The sequence below is a fragment of the Acinonyx jubatus genome, chromosome D2, assembly GCF_027475565.1.
Source record: "Acinonyx jubatus isolate Ajub_Pintada_27869175 chromosome D2, VMU_Ajub_asm_v1.0, whole genome shotgun sequence".
NCBI classification, from domain to species: domain Eukaryota; kingdom Metazoa; phylum Chordata; class Mammalia; order Carnivora; family Felidae; genus Acinonyx; species Acinonyx jubatus.
In genome coordinates this window covers 35959388-35985278 of record NC_069393.1, presented here as the reverse complement: position 1 = coordinate 35985278, position 25891 = coordinate 35959388, and the positions used below count along the sequence as shown (strand labels likewise).

At 42.9% G+C, this 25891-nt stretch overlaps 1 protein-coding gene across 21 annotated transcripts in view; it reads left to right on the top strand.

The window, feature by feature from the left end:
- Positions 1–25891, top strand: part of KCNMA1 (potassium calcium-activated channel subfamily M alpha 1) — a 727849-nt gene that overhangs the window by 621338 nt on the left and 80620 nt on the right. For 16 of the 21 annotated variants that reach the window (XM_027062348.2, XM_027062381.2, XM_053206927.1 and 13 more), the window contains one exon: positions 15040–15133. In XM_027062348.2, coding sequence (XP_026918149.1) covers positions 15040–15133 — 94 coding nt within the window. Of the gene's footprint in view, positions 1–10495; positions 10583–15039; positions 15140–25891 lie in introns of those variants that run through there. The other 5 variants (XM_053206918.1, XM_053206917.1, XM_053206920.1 and 2 more) reach the window with 2 other exon arrangements.

Sequence of the window (25891 nt, the reverse complement as noted above, 5' to 3'; positions counted from 1 at the left end):
CCTATTTTTCATTTTTTTAAAGACAAAACTATGTTTTTGTTCCTTTTTTTTTACACCTACACTATTTCTTTTATACAGGGTGTTTGGGTGTAAACATGGGCCTACAGAGGGGCAATGGATTTATTGGGGTTACTGAAGGGGAGAATTAAAATACATCCCAGGGCGACTCATTTATGTCTTCATCTTATTCATTATTAAGTGCTACCTATCAGACTACAAAGAACTTTGAATGCAAGTAATTGACTTGTTTTCTAATTTAAAATTTCAAACCCACTAATCTTGAAATGCCAGTAAGAATCTTCTCCCTCTCTTTTTTTTTTGTTAAGTAATTTCTACCCCCAAAATGGGGCTGATCTCATGACTCCAAGATCAAGAGTCTACCGACTGAGCCAGCCAGGCACCGCAAGAATTTTCTCTTTTGAGTTTGTAAATTTCTTTTGGCATTCTGGCCTAAGGGGTGCAGGTCAAGGATCCAGATAACATAATGTACATTCTTCTTTTATTCACTTCTATGCTTTTGACAGAGAAAATGCTGAAGTGTTATTGATTAAGTGAAACCAAGGAGTAGAGGTGGGGGAAACCTTTCTTTCTCAATGAATCCACTTGAAATCACTAGTTTTGTTGAAAATGTTTTTCAGACTGTGGACTGTAATCAGTTTTCTTGTTAAGTCAAACCCTGATGATTTTCCTTCCAGTTCTTTTTAAATGGGACAGGATCATCTCCAGTAAAGACAGGAAATACTGTCCCAGAGTTCAGATTTACCTGGCCAGGCTCTGAGGGAGCAGCCTTGTGAGTTTCATAGGACCCCCTTTCCAAGGCCATAAATAACTTTATTTTGCTCTCAGATACACTCTCCAGAGTAAAAAACGAGACCTCCAAGGGAACTGGACCACTGCCAGGAGCCTCTTTCTCCTGTTTAGTTTTATGCACACACGTGTGTATCTTATTTTTGGACCCTTATAATTTGGAAGTGGGCAGAAAGAAAGTAAGCTGAGTGAAGGGTTTTTGATAGACTCTGCCTAGATGTAAACCACCGGCCTCCCTCTTTGAATATGAGTACTTAAATTGAAGGAAAAGTAACTTTCAGAGGATTCAGATTAGTATCTAATATTCATAATTTTGTCTTTGGGAATTTAAAGCCATACACTGTCTTGTCCCTTATGCTCCCAACTGTGCCATCAAATAGATCTGCCTGCTTTAGCCAAATGGATTTTCCTCTAGTTCCCTAGCTTAGTGCCCTCCCATCTCCTTGCCTTTGTTCAAGCTGTCCCCTCCATGTAGCATGCCCTTCCCACCCTGGGCTGCTGCCCACCCTTTCTTCAGCATAGTGGCTTTGGTGGCCTCAGTGTTCCAGGGCCCATGTTTGGTTCTGAGGATATGTAGCTCAACGAGGCTAACATCTCTGTACATCCAACCCTTGTTTCAAGCCTGACTTTTATTTTTTTTTTCTTGACTACCCTACGCCTTCTAGCATTTACCATATGAGGCATTTCTTTTAGCCCTCATCTGACCTTATCATGCAGCACCTTTGTAGTGTTGTTTCATGTAATATATGTAAATTATTTCATGTACATTTCATTATATATATATAATATGTTGCAGCTATATATATATACATACATACATATATACATATATTTACATATATATACATATATACATATATGTGTGTGTGTGTATATATATATATATACATATATATATATATATATACATATATATATATATATGTATATATATATATATATATTGCAGCTGTATCATCTCTCCAGCTAGACTTGTGGTTCTCTCCTACTATGCATCTTTAAAACAAGAAAAAGCAAAAGCAATGCCCAGCCTCAGCCTCTGCCCTCACGATTTTTGTTGAATAGGGTGTGAGGTGGGACTCAAACGTGTGCTCTATAAAGTTTTCCAGGTCATTTTATTGAAAGGCAGTGTTGAAAGCCACTGAGCTAGGCCACTTTTCTTGGACCAGGAATTCTGTTTTCTGACTATGTAGTGCTTTAGGATTGGGTCTGGGAGGAAATGCTGGATAATTATTTGGGGCTGGAGAGTTATGAGGCCTTCTGACCATGGCTGGTTCCTGTAGTATCTGTCAATTGACATAAGAGAGCATGGAGCCCAGAACCATTGCAGATTTGAGCTGAAGAGGCCCTTGTGCTTAGTGAACACCAATCCTCCAGGAGGGGAAGTGTCTTTCCAAGGCCACACCTTTGATCCAAGCCCGATGAACTTGGCCTCCGCTTTGTGCTTCTTCCCTCTGCAACACTTACTGCTCTGAACTGGGAGCTATTTATTAGGAAGCTTACCAGGGGCCCAGGACTATGAGACATTCAGAGGTTTGTTGGGGAATAGGATATATTGAAATGGAAAACCAATTGTAATGCAAAAAAAATAAATAAGGAGATGTCAGAGGGGTGTGGGATGAGAAATGCCAAGGGGTTTGTAAAGAAAGGAGGGATTCTATCTTGTTACACTTGCCTAGGAGGACTTCCTGGAGGAGGCAGGCTAACCTGTTTCTTGAAGGGTGGACAGAGTAGGTATATGGAAAGAAGATCTGTGGGAAGGAATAGTGGAAGAGTCACTGCCCCTCTGCCCCATCATTCTTCTGACCTGCACCATTGCCCACATGCATGCTTCCATCCCATGGCCTCCCACTTGAAATCCAAGGGATAGAGTCCCTCACAATCAGCAAGAATTTCCTGTAATTTAGAGGGAACAGTAGGGTTTCTCCACATTTCCATCTGATTTTCATTTGTTATTGCTCTGAATGGTCCCAGCCTTCTCCAATTGTGGCCCATTTAAACATTTTCTGGCTTTTTGTTTTTATGACACTTGGCATAGCCTAATTATTTTGACCTGAGCCATTCCTTGGGGCCATGCGAAATATAGGACAAAGGTGGTAGTCAAACAAAAGCAGAGGATGGGGAGGGGGTGTTGAATCTCACCCTGTTGTAGTGCTCAGATACCAGATCAGTTACTCGGGGCAGAGGAGAGAGCATGAACCCATCTGAGCAGAACAAAGTCAAAAGAGAGCAGGTTGGCATTGCAGAGAAGGACCCAATGGCCAAGAGCTCTAATTACTTTGATTACTCAAAGCCGCAATAACAATGAAGGGTAGCATTTATCCAGACCTTGCCAGGAACTCTTCTAAGCACTTCTTAGATTTCCAATCCATTGTCACAACAACCCTGTGAGGATGGTACTCTGAGGATTCCCATTTTACAGGTGAGAAAATTGAAGTTAGGTAATTTGCCAATACCTGGGTTCAGCCCCAGCGTGTGGCTGCAAGGCCTCTGTGTTAGCTCTTTCTCTTCTTGCAGCCCGATACGAGTTGACATATGTAGAGGGATTTACCATACCTTGTAATCCTTCTCGCACGGATGGTGCATTTGAGTGTCACTGGAGCCAGGGCCAGAGATGTCAAAGAAGGGTGCCTGCCAGGTAGGTGAGGTACAGTAGGCAGTACTTGGGTGTTTGACTAACTGGTGAGCCCATACCCCATGAGACACTCACCCTTCTGGAATGGGAGCCCAGTCTTCTGCAAGCTGTTCAAACAGACATTAGAAATGCATATTTTTATGGACAGTCTTCAAACTTAAAGATTGCCCTACACATAAAATCCTGTGGAGCAGCAGTGCTAGGCAGAGCACATCGGGACAGTATTTGGTCCTCAGGCTGTTAGCATGTGGCCCTGATAATCTCTTTTAACTCTATAGCCTCTCCAAATCCTGGTGTCCACCTCTGTCCAGCAGAGATAATAGCTGATCTTGTGACATTGCAGTGTTGAGTAACTTGTCTGAGATCAGAACAGTAATGAGGGTCACAGGTGGGACTTAGGCATGTGGCCTGACTCTAGAAACTTGTAACCCCATACTACTCTTGTAAGCGGAATTCTGACAGCAATTGGTCTGGATTAGAAGTCAGCAGACCTGGGCCCTGGTTCTGGGTCTGCATATTACTGTAGTCTTGAGCCCAAAGAGAATGAGACCAGAATATCTCTAAATCCCTTCAAACCCTACTCCTGCATCCTACATCTTGTTTTCTGTGTTGACCGGAAAAGGGGCCCACCATGCACTAGCACTTTAAAATGTTGCACAGGATATGTCTGAGGATAAATTATAGTAGAGTACAGATAATGATTTTGTAGTTCAAGAGCATCTTTAGAAGGTGACTATGCCCTTAAGAAATATACTAAATGCTGTGTTTAGCGTAAAATCACAATCCAGACTGGTCCTTACCTCCCAAGGTTAAAAACATACAGTATTTCTAAAGTGTTCTGGCAGAACATTCTTCATTGAGCCATGGAGGGTACCTAGCTTGCACTAAAAACCCATGCATTTTACCTTTATCTGAGCTTCAGAGAAAGTATCAGTGCAACCATCTGGAATACATATTAGAATTCTAGGTGGCTCTTGTCATAACCACCTCAATGGAAGATATGGTGTTTATGGGTGAACCAGAAATAATAGTGATATTAATAATAATGATGGTCCTAATCTGCATAACATCTTATGGTTTAGAAAACAGTTTCACATACCCACCATTAGACACTAGGCTGGTCTTGAAGTAGAATTATTGGGGCAAACATTAATTTTTAAAACATAAATAGTACAATGAAAATATGATGGACATTTTCTGCCAGTCATATTTGCTTGAAGCTGTTTAGGGGGAAGAAACACTAAAAGAGAAGGAAGGTAACATCTGAGTCAAACCATATAAGCAAATAAAAACTTTTACCCCAAAGTAGAAATGTAAATCAACATTGTGTTAACCAGAAGAAGTTGATGTGAAGTGTGAAATTAAGTCCATGAGAGACCTGACCCTTTCTCTCTGTTCTGTTTCTCACCCCAGGCAGGTGGCAAATCTCAGATTCCTGAGGCAGTATGATCTTTTCTCCACTCCTTTGGATGTCTGACAATTTGTAAATCCACAAGGAAACCTTTCTTGCAAGGGTCTCCCTTAACAATCTCATGCAAACAGCATGAAGTGATCAAAAGAATAACTCTGGTTTTATATCTGCCTTGCCCCATTCTGAACAAGAGAGTGTGTAGACACACATGCAGATACTAACTAACATAACGTCTTTGTAATGACAGGCAGGGTGGGCAGACCCAGCAGGTTCTTGAGAACACTCTTGAGAAATGGGCAGGGCAGGGCCAGGGTTTGAGGAAAGAGAGTGAGGTACTTGCCTTGGACACCAAATTTAAGATGGCACCAAAACTCTCAGTAATCAAGATAAGTGATAGTTTCATGCAATATTTTTTTTTAAATCAAAGTGCAAAAAATCCATGATGAATAAAATGTCAGAATTTTAAATAAAGGTGGGATAGATAACAATTTTAATGCTGGCTTTTACATACTGAATAAGCACTGCAAAAAAATGGCAGCACTTTCCATGTGCCAGGTGCAGTGTTCAGGACCTTATAGTCATTTTCTCCAGATATATTTCAGTGGGGCCTGATTTATCCTACAGTAAATCCAAATCTATTTGATAATAAACCATATTAGAGAAAGAGTTCCTTTACAGGCTCCATAAATTCCATTACAGTCCATTTTGTCTTTGTTAAACATACGAGTTGAAAATTACAATCCCTTTATTCACTATGATCATTTTAGACACACAGCTCAAAAAGATCGGCATTAACTTAAAAAAATATATATTAGCATGCTTGTGTCTATGAAGTACCATTGTTTGCTGGGATCTAGCTGATGATTTTATTAAGTATCCTGAAAGGAGGGGAAAAAAATCAAAGATAATTATAAATTTATAAATACATAATTCATCAGTATAAAGTGATTTTAATGGGATGGATACAGAATTATCTATTTCCTCATGAAAATAACAGAGATGTTCTGATTAAGCCCATAATCTACTATATGTGAAATTCTAACCAAACTGATGGGGCACATTTTCTTTTCTGAAACTACCTTTGATAAGAAATGCATTACAAACTCATCAGTTTGGCTTCCTGTTAACAAAGAGACAGCAGCCGTCTGGATCATTCTGGATTCACAGTGAAACTGCCACACCATGTATCCTCCAACTAAAGCCGTGCAAGTTTGACAAGGGGCAGATGAATCCAGGAGTTATTGTGCAGGGGTTTAAATCTATGCGGCAGCTGACGGTTGAAATAATCATCTATATATCGCTCTGAGCTAGCTGGGGAAAGGTTGAAGCTGTATATTTTCAACATATCTAGTCTAATGGTTAATCTGTTGTCTTGTGCGGGCTCTCTCAGGGTGGATTTGCAGCACATACTGACAGCTTCAAGGAATTGCTCATGGTCGATGTGGATTCTCAAAGTGCAGGGTAGATGAATCTGACTCCGCTTGAGTTGGAAAACGGGAAACTCACCTGACTGGTTTCCCCAAATGCGAGGGGACCTGCCAGACCCCTAGCAGGTTGGATAGCAGGGACCTTCGAACTACTAAACTACCTCTGCCCCTCCCGACTTCCCCAAATCTGTGTACTTGAAGTGGGCTCCATGTGTGCTCCTTTTGTTGTCTGGCCATCGTGGCATATGGGGAAACACATTGTCATTTTTGGAAACCGGACGGCTAGGAAAATGTGAGAAGAGTAATGAGAGCAGAGATCAGCAAACTTTTTCTATCAAGGGCTGGCTAGTAAACATCTCAGCTTTGGCGGGCCACTAGATCTCTATTGCAACTTCTCAACTGTGTTGTACAGTGAAAACAGCCATAGACAGTAGGTCAATGAATGTGGCCATGCTCCAACAAAACTGTATTTATAGCCATTGAAATTTGAGTGTCCTATCATTTTAATGTGTTACAAAATATCGTTTTTCATAGATTGTCCCCCAACCATTCAAAAATGTAAAAACATTTGTAGCTTATGGGCTATACAAAAACGTGTTCCAGAATATAGTTTGCTGACCCTGGAACTCGAGAAATATAAGAAGAAAGCAGCTCTTGATGCCGGGCATTTGGCAAGTCTCATCCTTACTCTGAAACTTGTCTCCCACCAACAGTTACTGCACATGCCAGGGCTACAGAAAGGAGTCAGATACACCCTTTGGCTTCAAAGCCATGAGAATCTCATTGGTGTTAGAGTAAAGAATAGGGAAAGAAGGAAAGGAAAGTTGAGAAGGGGCTGTTTTGTTGGACTCCTGTATATTTTTTTCACAGTTTGATTCAAAGTAAAAGTTATCTTCCATCTTCTACTACCTTCCCGAGCTCCAAACTCCATAGCATTAATTCAAGGAAGTTCTTGCATTTCTCATTTTAGTCATGTATTTGCGCTTAGAATTCCATTGTTTACCTTTGTGTTTTATCTCTGAGAAGCTAATATCTAGTCTTCATTTGAGACTCTTCTTTGCTCTTGAGACGATAGAAACAATCTGTTCCAAGGAAAAAAAAGAAAGAGCCAAAGGCAACCAGATCTCCAAAAGGAATTTTCTACCAAATGCCGAGCAGAGCAGAGCATTGGGCAGGTTATTACAGCAGGTCAAGTTTTTAGCGAAGATCTACGAGCTGAGATTCTAGATACAAGGCATTTTGATGAAAGTTGGACTCCTACCAGGATGCATATAGAACATGAGGCTTATGGTTTGAGATGGGGAGGGTGGGCATGGGTTCGGGAGGTAACATCTAATCCACGCTGTTTGATTTTTGAGGATCCATTAGGTCTGCAGTGTTTCCGTAGAGAACATTGCAATCCAGGTCATGTGGGTTCTGTTAGTATATTTATATAGTATTTTTCCTCTCTCCCATGTAGGAGCTGAATTCTTTCATTACTCTGTGTTGATGGACTCAAACTTACACAATTCAGGTTTCCCAGGCAGTGAATAGAGCCAGAAATACACCCTGTGATTAGCTTCTACATAACCTATTGTTCCTTAAAATCTCCCTCCCCATCCTCCTATTAGCTCTACAAAAGCCAGAAATGAGAAAGCTCCAACAAACCTCCCCTCCCTGCCCCCCTCAGCCTACCTGGGGGCAGGTGCTCCTGTGCCTATGCTGGGGCTGCAGGGCCACTTGGAGATACTTTCCATTCTCATTTTACATAATGACAGGTTAGTGTTATTTTCAACCCACATCCTCTAGATTTTCCAAATAAATGTATTTCCTGTTCCTCGGCTAGAAGTTGTGAAATTATCCTGCCTGATAATGTAAATGATAAAGTGATTGTTCAATTATAGAGAATTACATATGTTATGTGTTGGAAATATTATTATTGTTGGCGTTGCTTTTGAGAGACAGTGTCCTTCATCCTTTCGTATTTCATCTGTGTATCAATATTCCCCATGATCTTTCAAAATATAGGTTTATGGATTGGTCTTATCAATAATACTGCAAAATGTTCACCAGTTTTCTGGGGGGAATGAATGTTATCCCAAGGTTTTCAGACCAGAAGCCCTCATTCCAAGGATATCACCCACTATAACTTCCCCATGTTCGTGACCTGCTTATGACCCTCTAGGCATAGAACTTGGCTCTGATGCCTGCCTCACTGTGTCCTAGCCTCCTTAGTGGCTCAATCTCACTGATGGGCACATGACATTTCCCACTTATGGGATTCATCCTGAACCAACAGTCAAGTGCTCCTATACAGCAATTATAAAACCAAACTTGCAGTGTGGATTATTTATCTGGCATTTGTTGTTCTTGTTGTTTTCCTTCATTGCTTCTGGAAGCATCTGCACCTTCTCACCCATCTGTTTTGTGTGACAGGCAGCCAGGGTTCTGGTAGTCTATGATTACAAGACAGGAGACATCCTTCCCGAAAGCAGGGGCCATTCTGTGCTCCTGTCCATGGATTGCTCTTTCGTGGCCACATTATAAGACCTTGAGAGTTAACTAGCCCAGATTTTCTGGGGAAAGGCTAAGCCTTTCCATCATATTAGAGAGAGGTTGGGTCAGCTTAGGAGTTTTGTCCCTTGTGAATTACCTGTTGGGAAATTACGGTATTACTGTAACTTAACATGATTTTTCTTGGGGAGAAAGTTTGGTAAACATACAGAAAGTAGGAAGCACACTGTTAACATTCCCTAGTCTGGCAACTTTACCCTCTCTCCTTACCCTGGTTTTATTTTAGTTCATTTTTTACCTGTGCCAAATGTTTATTTTCATTGTAAACAATCTTAAATTTAAAATACACACTTTAAGGGGTGCCTTGGTAGCTCAGTAGTTAAGTGTCTGACTTTGGCTCAGGTCTCACAGCTCATGGGTTCAAGCCCCGCGTTGGGCTCTGTGCTGACATCTCATAGCCTGGAGCCTGCCTTGGATTCTGTGTCTCTGTTTCTCTCTCTGCCCCTCCCCTGCTCACCATCTGTCTGTGACTCTCTCTCAAAAATAAATAAATATTAAAAAAACTAAAATAAAATATACACTTTAAGTCCGCTAAACACTTTTTTTGCCAGCCTCTATATGTCTCTCTCCCATCTCTACCCCATCCTCAAAATTAGACACATACCAGAAGCAAAATTTCCTATTTTCCTTTTCTTAGAAAACTTTATTTAAATTCAAGTTAGTCAACATACAGTGTAGTATTGGTTTCAGGAGTAAAACCCAGCAATTCATCACTTACATATAACACCCAGTGCTTATCCTAACAAGTGCCCTCCTTACTGCACATCACCCATCTAGCCCATCCCCCACCTACTTCCCTCCAGCAACCCTCAGTTTGTTCTGTTTCAGAGAGAACAAACTTATGTTTTGTCTCCCTCTCTATTTTTCTCTTAGTTTTCTTTCCCTTCCCCTATGTTCATCTGCTTTGTTTTTTAAATTCCACATATGAGTGAAATCATATGATGTTTGTCCTTCTCTGACTTATTTTGCTAAACATAATACACTCAAGTTCAATCCACATTGTTGCAAATGGCAGGATCTCATTCTTTGTGATCGAATCTCAGTTTTAGTAAAATAAGATTTGTATCTTGAAAGATGGAAAACACACACCCACTTTTTTTTTTTTTTTTTGTCACTCGTGACACAAAGAGATGCTACACATCCTTCCTTCTTAGGAGTTCCAAACCTATGGCATTTAATACAAATTAGGCAGCAATCATGGCCAAGTGACCAAACCTGCGGTGTGGGATGAAAATGACACTTTAACATTGAAGATTGATAACTTGCAATATAATGATTAGTCAGTAGGATGCATTCTAGCAGACTTCAGGAAATAATGGATCTGGTCTTGCGGCTAAACTGAGTTTTTGGTGTCTGTGTATTATGTCATAGGGGAGAAGGGTCCTCTGTAGGTTTTTGGAAATTATTGCACAAACAGTATTGTTTTCTGACATATTATCCCTTCTGACGTTGATGACAAAAACCCAGCAAAAAGAATTTCAAGAAGCCATCGGGGTAAAAGAAAAGAAAAAGAAAAACTGCAGTTCAGCTGTGAGGAAGAAACTTCCCTTTTCATGTAAAGCGATCATTCTATTCAATGGTAAAACTTGTTTGGAACTTTCCTAATGAAAAATTTTGCAGAGGATTCATTTCCGTTTTCTTTTTCTCGTTATTGTTTGGCAGTCAAGGTTGCAGCTAGATCGCGCTATCCCAAAGACCCATTTGAGTTCAAGGACACAACTCACAATTCTCGGCTTGTGACCGAGCCAGGTGAAGGAGTTCTGGAGCCCGTCCTTATTTTAATAACTGCACCCCTTAGTGTTCTAGCTTAACATGCTGAGCTCAGTTGAAGAAGAAAGATGTACTATTGTTGATTTCAGCATGCCTTCAGCTTGTTGGGCAGCAAAAGACCAAAGAGAAAAGCCATAGAAAACAATAAATAACAATTAAAGTGACCCTGCCCTCAAACTAGCAGCTTGCTCAAGACTTTAGTCGGAAGCCCTGTTAGCTAGATGCCTTTGCGTTCAAGCCACTTTGCATGCCGCTCACTCTGAGTGATTCCAGTGTGAATATGACATTACTAATGACCTGCTAAGTGTGTGCAGATGTGGGTTTCTCCAGATGTGGTGATTCATAACGTAATGGAGATAGCCAGTCGACTCATGTTTATGGGTTGTTTGCCTTTTATTGCATTTCCGAATTTATTTGCTTTGAACTGTTTTTTAACTCCAGCCAACAAATTCACCTTTAAGTGTCAAAGGGCCTCATCCCCCTAAACCCTGTGGAGGAAACAGGGAAGAAGGAATGTGCCCCAGGCTGGAGCTGAGCATAAGATCCATCACATGTCAGCACTGGGCTATTTGGGAAAGCTGAAAGGTGGAATCCTGGCCCCATTTTACTCAAAAGGCCCACAAAGAGGCGTTGGTAACCCTGACACAGTGTTTGCAAGCTGGCGACGCCAATAAAAAAAGAGATTTCTGTTTTAAAAAAAAAATCCAGTAAAATATAGGATCATCTTGAAATAAGCCTAGAGTTCTGGCCAGTGTTTCTGGAAGATGTTGCCTTGCTTTCGCTTGAAAACAGAATGCCGATGAAGAGTCGAGTAAAATGTTGTTACAGATGTTCGACTCTGCATTAAGGCTGTTGGAATTACCACCACATCTTAAATCAATTCCCAGAACATTGTCTGGAGGTTATGTCATTGAAATAATGAATCCTCTTTAGTCAAGTATAAGCAAACATGTTAAAACATCATTGTAACTTTAAATTAAACTCTAGCGCAAACCAAGGGATCTGAAGCCTCATTAGACTTGCCTGACATTTTTCTAGCACTGAGTCTTCCCAAACTGTAAAACTGTTAGATTCAGTGCCTATTAGACAAGTGAGCTCTGGGAAGTTACAACAGCACATTAAGTGTTATACTTAGGGATGTGCAAAAACAAGCCCTTGAATTTTATGAGGACTTGGAGACTGGATGGAGTTCAGCTCCTATAAAAATTCCACGTAAGATTCCTGAACTTGTTTGTGTTTTAAAGAAGCTGGCAAGTCAGGTTCCTTTCAGAGACCATATCGTCCACAGTGTGGTGCAGGTGAAAATGATGGAGACAGAGGTGTATTGTAATTAGCCAAATTAGCCAAAACGCAGTCTAAGTAGGAGCCTGAAAATGTGCATTGACAGGAGGTGCTGGCCAATTACTTCAATACGTTTGTCTCTCGTGAAAGTAAGTAAATTTAAGTCTCCTTTGTAATTCAATTTTTACTCCTTTCGTGTAGTCACAGAAGCCATGAAATGAAAATTATATTTTATAGCTTAACTAAAAGTTTTTCTAGGTCTGCTTTCTTTAAATATGCAGAAATTGATAGAATCCATAGAAAGGCTAATAATTAAATATGGTTTATAACCTACTTATGAGAAAGAAGTTATCACTACTTCTCTCATGGGATCTAAGCCATATGTAATGGTCTCCATTACCCAACGTTCATATATTTAAGCTGAAGACATTTCCCCCCCCCACCCCATTTCTTCAGGGAACAGATCTGCATTTCTACGCCTGTGAGTGCAGGAGGAAACCTTTGAACATGAGTTTCATTTAAGAGAACAAATCCCAGTTTAAATGCAGCATGATTATGATGGATGATCTTTGTGAGTTGCAATGAAAATAAATAGTTTCCTTGCGTAGAAGGAGGTATAATTTTAGCACTAGAACAAAGTGTCTCCCTGGAGCTGGGTAACTTACATGTCTTCCATTTGAAGATCACTGCAGGTAAACAAACAGTGACAAGGTGCAAGGATAACCCACGCTTAACCAAAGTGGGTTATTATAGGTCCAGGGCCAATGGGGAAACAACAGTTAAGCAGAGGTATCCAACAGAAACGCCAATGAGTGTGACTTCTGTTCAGGTCTTAACTAAAATAGACTCAGCGTATAAATTGGACAAAACCATGGTAACATCTGGGGTCCTTGAATGAAGCTAAGTCATAGTAGCTTAGGTTAGGTGAAGAACCTTTTTGGATATGTCACTCCAAGCCTAAGGAGGCCTGTGTGATAGAGAAACAAGGACACTCACCCCCACTAGACCCACTCACATGCACACATTATTTTAGTCTGTCCTGTGACTCAACGAATCGACGTCACCCTGAACACAGTACAACAACTGTAAGTGGTCCATATTAAAAGGCAACCTTGTATTATGGGTGGAATCAATGCAAGACTTTCTACCCCATCCTTAGATGCGGAAAACGCCAAAGTATACTTAGACACACACGTCTCTCTCTCTCTCTGTCTCCCTGTTCCTCCCCCTCTCTCTCTGTCTCTCTCTCTCTCCCTCTCACTGCCTTTCTACCCCATTATTAACCTGGGATGCCTGGCCTCCTATCCTGTGAAAGGAAGATGAATTCAGGTCAAGCTCAGAGTGCCTGTTTGCTTGCTGAGAGATGCATATCAACTCTAAGTGATTTTTTTCAATAGCATTTATGTGGCTTGTATTTATTTCCTTTAATCTTTTAAGTGCTGTTTAGTCTCTGTGTGATTTGCTGTGGATACTCATTTCTGATAAGATGCGATATCCTCCCAGCCACATAGTTCCTGCCTGGAGCCCTAAGTGACTGATAGGGTCGCAGCCTGAGCCTGGGCCTCAGGGGGAATGGGGCGGGGGAGCAGCTCCTGGAGTGAGTGGGCTGTGGGCATTTGTAGGTGCTTCCTTGCCTTCTGGAATCACTCTCACCTCAAACCACGTTCTTGCTCCCTTTCCACGTGTCAGCCAGAATATAGACGACCCCAGACTAACAGTGGATTAGGGGAACCTACGAAGTGGGACACTCTGAAGCAGGTTTGGAAGATAGTTGGATTATTATGATCCCTTGGAACCATGTATGGTAACACTAAATTTATTTAGGGTTTTCAGGAAAGTACCATATAATGCATGTCCTGATATGGGTCTTCCTGGGCATTCTCTAGTAGCTGAGGTGGCGTTGTCCCCCCACCCAAGACTTGTACACCATTAACGTATGTCAAGCTTCTTTTGATGTCATCACTGCTAATATTTCTCTTCTTAGCTTTAAGGTAACGGCCGTGCATTCTGAGTTTCAAGGGTGCTTCCTCCCAGTCTGTGTTGCAGTCAACTCTAAGAATCCAAGGAACCTATTTTTCCTTCTTGACATTACAGCTTTAGCCTGAATTGTGGGGGTGGGGAGAGGAGGGCTAGACTTTTGCCGCTGATGCCCTTGGGTGACAGGCTGGGTGCGCATCTGCTAATTATCAAGCAGTTCTCTTAAAAAGAAGCATGATGCAGGCTAATACATCTATAAAGCTTATTAGCGGGTGTCTTTGGGCAAAAGCAGTAGAGTGTGCTGTGTTGTTTGTGAGCGAACCTTCATATTGCTTAGCGATCTGTGTGGTTTAGACATTTGGAAAACAGCCTTTGGTTTCCAAACCCCTATGCTGCCCTCCCTCCCTGCCCCCACCACATCATCCGAGATACCATTCAATGGCAACCTCCTCCTTCATGTGGGTGCTCTTCTCCGGCCTGGTTCTCCAAACTCACAGCCCAGTCTTAATGAGTTAAAAAAGGATCCTCTGTGCACGACCCCACATGCTCTCCCTCTAGGGAGGTACAGGGACAAGAGCTGAGATGGGCTATGGATCCTTGAGCCAGCATGCATCAGTGTTCCCAGCGCTGACTGATTGAAACATTGGCTGTCAAGGCCTCAAATCCTTGCCTCTTTCCAAGGCTCTTCATCTGGCGTGCAGGGATTAGGCACCAGCTACGTTGGTTTATTTGTAGAATCAGCTGGTTGGCGGCTACTGTGCTGCTATTTCCCATACAACTTTATTTCTGATTTTGCTTATGAGAAAACCCATTCGATTACTCAACAAAGTAACTAAAATTAACTCTAAGAAAAATGACTGAGTGTTCCCATATATGTAATATATTTTATATACAGATAAATCATGCGTTCTTTCCTTTCTTATGGTAGGGCTTTTACAAACTGGTTTAGTCTTTAAAGTGCATGTTCAAAGGCTGGAGAGTTAAGAGGTGATGGTTTCACCTTTTCGAAGCCGGCCTCTTTGACTAACGCGTTTGGTCTTTGTCACTGGGTCCTAAAAGACAGCCATGAATTCCTAGTGAGTGACTGAGCCGTGAGTGTGTGTCCTTTGATAGCTTGCCTGTATTTCACGGTCTGCCCTCAAACTGTTCATAATCTCATGAGCTGCCTATATTTCCAGTTGAAGATGAGCCGCCATCAACACTGTCCCCCAAAAAAAAGCAACGGAACGGAGGCATGCGGAACTCACCAAGCTCCTCACCCAAGCTGATGAGGTAAGAAGAGGGGCCGCGGGCCATGCGGGTCCCCCTTGAGCGCCTTCTCCTCCTCTCCCAGCCCCCTCCCCGCCTTGCCCAGGCCCTGAGCCGCCCCTCCCCAGCAAGCACGAGGCGGGGGAGGGGACCAATCGTTAGGTGGCTTCTTAAAGGCTGGAGTATTTATTCTGTCAGCTTGTCAGCAGTTAATGATAGAGCTGAAAAAATTCTGTCATGAAAAACAGTTTGAAAAGCTGTTTGAAAAATACATAGGCTTTAAAGTCTTAGCTGTCACCATGTCCTGTCTATGTGTAGTTCCTAAACAGCAGTGGCACTAATGACGGCGGCAACCAATCAGAGGAACTCATGTGGTTAGTTTGCCTCCGGCAAGTCTCTTTCTGCTGGAGTCCCTCCGAGGACTGTTTTCTGTACTTAAGGCCATATGTGAGATGTATCATCACAATCAAAAATGAACCTGAAGATTACCTTCCTTTTATCCTGTCGATTGAAATCAAATTTCTGTTAATTGATTTTGACTGATAAAAAAGTCTAATAATCTGTGGACTTGCCAAAGCAAAGTTCAAAAGTAATCCAGTTCTGCTCAGGCTAAAAGCAGTATTAATTATGAAATACGGCGTGTGTGTACTCTTTCTCTGTCTTCCTTCCTTCCTTCCTTCCTCACTTCCTCTCTTTCCTCCCTCTTTCCCCCTTCCTTCCTTCCCATCCTTCTTTCTGTCTTGACTATGGCTTCCTCTCAGAAATGGCAAATGAAACCAGATTTCGACAGACTTCTGCAGGTTTCTCTTCTGGGCCTCTTCATCTTTCATTTCCCCAGATTGTCTGCGACTCATCTGCCAATCATGTGCTTATTTCCTCCAACATCCTAACTCTCCAGCACCCCAGTGATGAAACAAGAGTGACCCCTGAATGATAACTGCCTTGGAAATACCTGCCATCTTGATGTTTCTTTCTTCTTTTCATTGCCATTGGCTGCTCTCCTCCCTTTGATTACTGAAATACAATTATGGCCACTTCCCCCTACTTTTCCCTCCCTCCATTCACTCGCATCTTCCTGGCCTTCCACGGCCACCCTTCTGGGACACAGACGGGGCAGTCCTCCATGCGGTCCAGGGCACAGGTTCCCATGGAAGAAGCCCCTGGCCCCATGTCCTTTTCCGTTATGATCATCTCTTCCTGTTAAATGTTTCCTTACCAGTCCTCTGCCTGCCCGTTCGCTCAATCTTGCTGGGGTGTTGCTGATTTACATGCTTGTTTACACTTTATGAGGAGCAATGAAATGCACCAACTGCCAAGCTTCTCATTTTTACGATGCCAGTTGTCATGCTACCATTCGTTTCCTATTTACTCACCTTTAGGTAATCGCCTTATCTAATGCTAATAGTTTTATCCATTTAAAGTAGAGAAAAGCCCAGGCGCTTTCTTTTGCCTAAATTTAGAGAAGCAAGTAAATAAATAAAGAGAAGTCTGAAAAATCTGAAACCTTTGGAGCCAAATTCCCTGTCCCTGTTTGCTATGTAAAGTATGGCTCATTTCTTTGATCTTGAGTAATAATAATTCTGAGGCGTTATACTGTTTTCATATGCTTCAAAGCTGTGTCAAAGTTTTGCTGCTTAAGGGTACTTCTTTATTCTGTTGGCTCTTGGGTACCAAGATGACAGGTCTTCTCTACGAGGTGGAAGCTTTTTTAAGTCATAGCCTTCAGCAAAACATCAAATTACCAAATCCAGGGTAACATACTTCTACACAAATGCCTTTCCTGTAGATATATTATACCATATATATTAAATACTTTAGTGTTACACGCTACATTTTATGTGCAATAGAAAGTGATGGTTTGAGGTAGCCTTGGGGGGACTTTTTTTCCACAAGCAGAAAAAGCTAGTGTATACCGTATCAAGTATGGTTTTTACAGGACTTTCTGCCCGAAGGCCTTTGTAAATAAGTAATGATCAACAGATTGGCTGTGGGTTTTTGAAAAGCATGCCTATGTCAGTTTGCATGATGGGGGAGAATTTTCAAAGTGGGTCTTGCTTTCATTGCCTGTTGGAGAGGGGCTGAGGGAGCAGTCATCCCGGGCTGGAGCTGTCTGCTCCGTGGTACATCAGAATTGCTAAACGTGGGTCAGGCGGTGAGCCGAAGCTTGCCAAGCTACGGAACTTGGGTTTCTGGTATTGGTGCCTTTGGGCTACCACAACGGCCACAGCTACTTCTGTTCCCACCTGCCCACCGCGGTCTCACTTGCGGCTCAGCTGAAACAGCCTGTCCCACGAGGAGTCAAAGTCTCAGACACTCCTTCCTTGCCATGACTTTCTGTGTCCCAAGTGCTCTGGAGACAAAGACAGGGTGCTGAGCCGTCGTTTTCCCTTCACTTCCAGCACGTGCAGTTTCGTTTGGTTGGAATACCTGGCCCTGACAGTGAGGTTGCCAGGACCTGTTTCTGTTATACGTCTCTTGTTGACTGAAAAGAGAGAGGGGCTCATGCAGCATCTGGTGGCTTCTCCAGGTCGCCCCACCTCTTCACATACTCCCTTTCTCCTCTGCAGAAGATAGGGCTCCTAGGTCCTATTCCTCATGACCTGAAAAATCCATAAAGGAAGCTAATGACTTATTTGAAGTGAGTTTTTTGACATGAGTTTGCGGCTTGCTTGTTTGAGCGGAATCAATCATTCTGAACGTGGAAAGGTTTTAGTGGCCTATGGGCAGTGATAGGAACAGCTCCAAGAGAAACCGGAGAGCCCAGAATGGGCTAGGATGGGCTTTAATTTACCACTGTGGCTTCTGCAAATAAAACAGGCTCTGCGCAAGGGTTTCTTGCAAACCATCCGCCAGCATGAAATGCTGCCGGGACTCTGCACTAATGGTCTTTGTCTCCCCTTTGTTCTGGTATCAGACATACCCTGGTTTTTCAGTGTCACTTAACTCTCGGCACAGTCATTAGGTGAACAGCTTCGTTTTGTGTGTCTGGATCCTGATGCACTATGTTTTTTAGTCACCGTGACAGACAACAACTCTTGCACCCAGACTGAGCCAAATGGCAACCGTCTGTGCTCCAAGCCAGGCATTCCTGTGTCATGACAGATAACCTTTGGCTTCCCATCCCCCGAAGGAGGAGCGGGCCATGGAGTTTCCCAGATTCTTGTTATTCGAATTCCTTGTTGGTCTCTTAACATGGAATGATTTAAGGAGCGTCTCCTAGTTTCCCTTTAAAATCAACAAGCACTCATTGTCCACTTGTCTCTGCTACTGAGTCTGTGCCTTGGGAGGAGGGCTGTGTTTCCCTTCCATTGCAAGGCCGTAGAGGGCAAGCATATTGTCTCTAGATAACTAAGTCAAGTGTTCTTAATTTGGGGGTCTCACAGACCCCACAGAACATCAAATGAAAGCTCTCTAGAAAGACTCTCTAGGGGGGAAAAAGAGGACACTGGGCATCACTTTGACTACAATTGAAGCAGATTCATGGACTGCTTCAATCCCTGCCCAGCTTACAATCATATTCAGTTCTTTCCACAGCCACCTTCACGTAGTTGTATTCACAAATGCTGTTGGATCCTAGGAATATTTCTCCATTGGGTAGGCAGTACAGAGTAAACGTCTGGGCTCTCGCACCATATTCTCAAATGGGACCCAAAAACGCTGTGCATTTCAGCTGTTTCTGTTCCTTTTCTCAGATTAATTCTCACCCAGCAAATGTTTATCGAAGTCTACTGTGTTCAAGGCCTAGAAAGTCTTTGAGGAGTGAAAAGTAAGATGGGTTACAGTAGGTCTCTGTCTTCAAAATGATCACAGTTTAATGTAGGAGACAGACAAGTGTGTATGGCAAAATAGAGTAGAAGGAGCTTGGAGATGTACTAGCAGAGGCCGTGAGAACAGAGAGAGATGTCATTACCCCTAGTGTGGGAGGCTGAGGCTGGTTTGTGAAGGAAGGTTTATTAAATCTACCCCTGACTGATGAGGAGAGTTCTCTAGTAATACCAATACCTACCCTTGTTCATTGTACTGGATGCCAGGCATCATCATTCCCAGAGTGTTATGCCTTTGAACACACTGAGTCCTAACTATAACTCCATGAGTAAGAATTATACTTTCCCCCATTTTACCGATGCAGAAGCTGAGTAACTGAGTAAAGTCTAGTGAATCTGGTGAGTCTTACCTAATTAGGAAGATTGAACCCAGGTGGTTTAGCTTCTAAGCCCATATTATGAACTCTTTCACTGTTCTGTCCAGTGGAGGAAATAAGGAGAATGCTCGGGCTATTGTAAGAGGCTTGGTGTGGTTGGAACAAGGGGTCCCTGGGGTGACATAACTGGAGCTGGAAGTATGAGAGTATTCTTGCACCTACTCATGTAAGCCTTTGTCTGTCATAGGCATTGGGAAACCTTTGCAAGTTCTTGAGGAGGCAGTGTTTTGGGAGGATCACTGGTGACATTGTCAGGAGACGTTTAGGACTCTCCATCAGGGCAGCCTTGTGAAGACACACGTTACAGAAATAGAGAGGTGTGAAGGGAAGGCCCAGCCAGCCCCACCCTCTGCCAAGGTCCTTTGGGTGCCACACCACTCAGGGTCTCCTATAGAATAGTGGAGCAGAAGTGGGCCCTGCTCTTCCCAAGAAGGACACACAGCATTCCTGACATCAGTTGGTGTTACACCTGCTTCTCCAGGACCTAGGAAACTTGGAGGAGTAAGATAGAGGGGCCATGAGCCATGACGATTCATGTAGGATGTGTTGGGTAGACAATTTACTGAAGAGATGGCCCACAGCCAGGCTAGCAAGGATCACTGGCAATACTGAAAACAGAGGAATTGAACAGGTGAGGGGAGTTCATGTCCCGAGACCTAGAAAATATTAGAGATCAGTTTGCTGAATAGGAGGGGAAATATGATTTGAGGAAAACAGATTATCTTCTTGGGCATTTACTGATCATCAACTGAAATAAACTCATCTGCTTGTTAAGGCCCATTTCTCTCTTTCACCTCATACCTTTTATAGGGTCTTTGGTGAGGACTGCCAACTTGAGAGGTTCTCATAATAGCAAATGGCAAAATTTCCTGAGCCCAGTCCAAGTTGGGGACAGAATGCCACTCTTGCTGTTCTTTGCAACTGGCAGAATGAAGAAGGAAGGCAGGGACAGCTTAGCCAAGTAAATTCACCTCTGAATGCACAAATAGCAAGTGACAGGCCCTCACAGGACTGGAGAAGAAAGAAATAGGGGGGCTCATCATACCAGGGCTTGGGTGGATTTGACACGGGTCTCTGGACAAGTTGCATGTGCAGCAGAGGGTTATTATCCCAACCTCTCGTTTCAAGAGCATCATGCACGCTCTCCTCTAGGACGGAAGAATCTGTCAGTCCTCCCAGGTTGTCTCCCAGACACAAAGGCAGTAATTTCCTTCTTGCTTTTAGAGTGGTGGCTGCCTACCAAGAGATGACGTATTAGGTGGCAGTAGCTCTTCACTGTTTACTTGTTAGGCAGGGAAAAAATGTATGTAGATAGATACAGAGAAGTTGAAAGGGACTTTAGTTTTGACAGAGTGGCTAGAGCCTGGCCTGAAGAGCCTGGTTTTGTCAAGGTGGCTCCAGGGATGGCCATCTAGTGGGGGATGGGGGTTGGGTGGGTGGGGGGGAAGTGGGGGCAGCTGTGTCTCAGGAGAGATGCTCATTACACAGGAGGGCGGGGGCAGTGTTGAAGGATGAGCCAAGGTAGGAGCCAAAAGTCAGTATCCTTGCAACATAACAGGAAATAGTATCCATCCAGAAATGAAATACACCCCAGAATGAGGCAGATTATTTATGGTGCTGAACACCCAGCTATGAGCCCTTTTGAGGAGGTCCGCTGAGACACTCTTCAGCACAGTCAGACACTCACTTGCATGGCCTGTCGTTCTTGAACAGGACTTAGTTACTAACTGCCTTGTTTCTTTCGTGGAGTGGCAGAAAAAATGACGAGAAAGGAGACTAGAAAACTGACTTTTAAGCGTACTTCACAAGAACTAATATTTCATTTGCCTTTTTATGTTTGCTTATTCGCTGATTAGCTCATGGGAGTGGAAGTCAACAACAGAGAGAATATGAGTGTAGCATCCATGTTGGGAACCCCATCAAGTGACACAACAGTTCAGGTTCCAGAGAGTCACAGAGAGGCAGGGTGGGCAACCTGGATGTGTTTTTGTCATCCGTCCTGTAATTATCCATTTAGATAAGAGGTCCAGGACTAGGGTGAGCCATATGAGGTGCCTCCTTAAATTCCGCACCTAGACACTTTGCTTGCATCGCTCTGTCCCTGGCCTTGCTGGATAGAACCATAGCCTTTTAGTCGGTATGCTGCAAACAGTTGCTGTCTCTGGTAGGACTGACTCAAACCATATAGTTTCTCCATCTGGGCAACACTTTATAGCGATGGTTCTCAAACTTAGGCATGCATCAGAATCATCTATAGCATCTTGGTAAAACAGCTTGATTCGGTAGGTCTGGCTGGGCTTGAGAATTTGCATTTCTCTCCAGCTCTCAGGTGATGCCGATGCAGCTGGTATGAGAACCACTGCCTCCGTAAGTCAGAACAGTGAAAGAAACCTGATGTCATAGGGGCTCTCCTTACAGAAATGTTCAGACTTGACAGTGGAGCACTGAATAGTTGCTTCGTTCAGGACACCTGTCTTGACCACCACTGGCGATCAAACATGAGTCCTCCCCGTTGATCAGCTACAGCATCTGGATCCAGGAACACTCCAGACAGCGGGGCCAGTTAAAGTCCTGTTTTCAGAGTCTCCCTTTAGATCAAGATGCCCTGTTTCAAATACAGTCCTTGAAAAGCGAAAAACAGTGCAAGAGCCTTGGTTGTTCCCACAGCAAACTGTCTCAAGATATCAAAGGTGAGTAAACTGTCACTGGGCACATTTTCTGGTCTCCCAAAAAGGTCTGGTGAGTTTGCATTGACTGGCTTAAGAGTCAAGGAATTAGAGTCAGACTAGAGATCATTCATCAGTTCCTCTTGTTAGTTGGTTGTTTATTAAGCATCTGCTGTGTCCTCTGCTGGGTTCTGGAAATTTGCTAAAGAGTAAAATAGGAGTTCCTTGCCCTCAGGAAGCTCCACATCTAATGGATGAGACAAAAATGCAAATTATTATCTCTGAAGGAGCATCTCTCACTTCTATAGGAACTCCTAGGAAGGGAAAACAACTGTCTCTGGTTATGGAGGAGGGAAGCTTCAGGGGGAACATATGAGACAAACTGTGAGGCCTCAAAAATATCCCAACAGTTCCACAATGGCACTTGACATTGATAGATCCACCCCACAGAATTAGTTTTTGCCACTGGGACAAGAAGCCTACAGAAGGCTGAGAAATTCTCTCACGTTTTATCCAGCCTCTGATCTCCCAGGGAGACCACTGCAGGGTGGGGCCTCAACCTACATGGGATGCGTGCAATGACGAGAGAGCCTCTATGAGATGATAAATGAAGCACCAAAGCTCAAGCAAGTAAAGCGTACAATTCAGAAACCATATTACAGGGCACCTGGGTGGCTCAGTTGGTTAAGCATCTAACTCTTGATCTCAGGGTCCCGAGTTCAAGTTCTGAGCTGGGCTCCAGCTTGAACCTACTTAAAAAAAAGAACAAAGAGCATGTTGTAACTTTCCTTTTTCACCCCCCTCCTTGTGTGTGTGTGTGTGTGTTTTGGTTTGTTTACTTATACTTTAATGTACATTTCTGAAGACCAGTGTTGAACCCACTGCCACAGAAAAACTGGGATTTGCTGTATTTGCCTGGAAGGGGAACTGTGCTCTTTAAAATATAATACCGGCTTCCTCACAGCAGGTTTGCTAGAAAAGGGATTTGTGGTTTTGCTTTAGGCACTTGTCTTCCAGGCAAGCTTTTTGTGTTTCTGCTGTAGCAGGGCATTTAGTTCACTTCCTCAGATTAATTGATGGCAAGTGGCATTCCTCGCTCTGCAAACCCTCAAAACAATGATCTTGTATTCTTTATTTGAAGTCAGGCATACTTAATTTCTAGCTGTGGACTTTGGAGGTGTGAGCTAAGATTCAAGAAGCATAGATATGAAAAATTTAACTCACTGGAGCTCCTTGGTTGCTATAAAAATGAGGGTATTCCTGCACAGAGCCTTCAGATACCGGGACAAGGCAAAAGCTGTCCTAGGCTTAATCGATTATTGAGGCTCTCCTTAGCACGTTGTCCTGACAAAGGCTCTTGGGGCAATTTCCTACTGATTATTCACACAAGCTGTGCATTTCATGAATGCCCGCCATGCTGGTCTGCCTGTCTTTGCAGCTCAGGGCACTGTACTTCAGGGCTCTGCAATGGAGAAGGAACAAGATCCAGCTGCCTCCTGTAAGTGGGAGGGGGTGGAACGGGGCCAAGTGGCATTGGCTTCCGGTCAAGACCTGTCTGTTCAAACCTTGCCTCTCCTCTCTCTGGCTGAGCCACGTTAGCCATGTTACTTATCCAGTCTCTTTCCCAGGCACACAAATGTGTAGTCACAGCAGAAATTACATGCAAGTGTTACCTTGATGAGTAAATCATAAAAGGTAGGTAAAAATTTCAACCCTGCAACATTTGTAACAATTCAACTCACAGTGGCTAGCCACTCATAGTAGCAACAGTAGTAGAAATAATTGTAGTAACTCTGCATTTGTATTATTGAAGTGCTCTACCTTTACTGTCTCCTTTCAGAAGAGCTACAAATAAATGGGTGGGTTGTTAGCAGAGTATAAAGAATGATAATAATAATGGTAGTTAACACTTCTTGAAGGAAAGCTGTGTGTCAGGTTCTATGCTAAGTGCATGACAGGACTTTACTCATGGAGTCCTCAAATGGAATCCATTAAGTCATGATGGTGATTAACACTCATTTTACAGATGAAGACATTGAGGCAAAGCACAATGTAACAAGTGGTAGATAAGCCAAGATGTGGAGCCACTGTGCCATATCATCACTAAGGAGATAGTGGTTTCCTGCCCTCAGTGATCCACCCCCAAAATGTACCCTTTGGAGAACGACTCTTGGTTCAGATGAATACATTAACTAGCTGGTGCACAGGCTTCCTTTTTCTTTTGAGCTGGGTTGTCATAGGTATTGATCCAAAAATGTGGATACAAGTTAAAGACTAGAGAGAAGTTCCCTCTTGGCTCTAATTATATACATGTGTTGGGGTGAGGTGGTGCTGAGGAGGGAAGGGACATGGCCCAAACTCTTTGAATAAGATATTGTGTATTTCTGGTATAATTCCATGTATTCCTAAACTGGTGGCAGGATGCTTTTCTCCATGAAGTGAACAGGTGAGACTGAAGCACAAGAAGGGCAGCTGGGGTTCCTTCTAGGGACTGATATCTGATACTTCATGCTCCCTTTTCAAGGTGGACTCTTGTATGAGTTTCCTAAGGCTCTGCCATTTACTATTGTGGTCTTAAGTAAGATATTTACTATTGTGGTCTTAAGCAACAGAAATTGATTTTCTCATAGTTCTGGATTTTGAAAGTGCAAGATCAAGGTGTCAGTAGGGTTGGTTCCTTCTGAGTAGGAGAAGGAAGACTCTGTTCCAGGTCTCTCTCCTTGGTTTCTAGATGTCTGACTTATACCACTATCTTCACATGTCACATGTCTTCCCTCTGCACATGTCCATGTCTAAATCTCCTCTTCTTATAAATTAAGCAGCCATATTCAACTAGGGCCCATCCTAATGACCTCACTTTAATTTAATTACTTATTTAAAGGCCATATTGTACAATATAGTGACATCCTGAGGTACCAAGAGTTTACAGTCTTTGTAAACTCAGTGTACAGACCTTGTGGGGGACAAAATTGTGCCCATTTAACAACTCTGCAGCAGATAGACCTCACCTCATGGCATTCCTGTTATCCTAAAATAACGCATGTACATGGCTCAGTGGTAAATGACAAATGAGCCTTGAATCAATTATGGTGCATTTTATGGGAGTCGAGATTACTTTGTGAGTTGGGGAAATGTATAAAATAATTAAGATAGGAAAGACAATATCTAGTATTGCCCTTGATTCCAACTAAGTGGTCATTGAGGAATTGTCTGAGGACATTTGAATGGGTTCTCTTAATCATTTTGTGAATCAGTGATGCTGGGATGCTTTGTTCAGAGAGGTTTCTGGTGGTCTTCCTTTCTGTGTACAGCAAACTGCCAGGTCTTCTCCTGGGCCTCCTCTGACCATGGCAATGTTGGTTGTTGTGCTCAGTGGCAAATGCTTGAACTTTCTTTTGTTTATATAAGCTCCATCAATCTCAGTTTAGCAGCACATGTTCCTGTAGCCAACTGGCTCTTCACTGTTCACCTATGTCAGAGACCTCTCAGGAGTTCAAGTCAACCTAAGCCACTTGAAGTTACTACAGGAACAGACATGGTAAAGAAATTTATCCTGTCTGGCTCAAAGTGGTTATGGATGCTCGTGTTGCTGGAATGAACCATATTCCTCCCAGATGGAAAAACAGTTATGGTCCTTCATGGAACTCTAGAGTGATCAGTCTTAATTCTTCCCATCTCTCATCTTTGCTCCAACAACAACCTTTCTTCAGTTATTTAGTGCCTTCTGGCTTTTTGATGTCCAGCAGTGGCCAAGTATTTCAGAATCCTAGCCTTGTCTTCCTCAGTGAGAGAACAATGCTTCAAACCTTGAGAGTCTTCTAGGTTCACCCAATGTTTTGAATGAAATCTCTATATCCCAGCTTTTCTGGAATGTCTCAAGTGATGAGAAATCCACTGCCTTCGGACACAACTCAT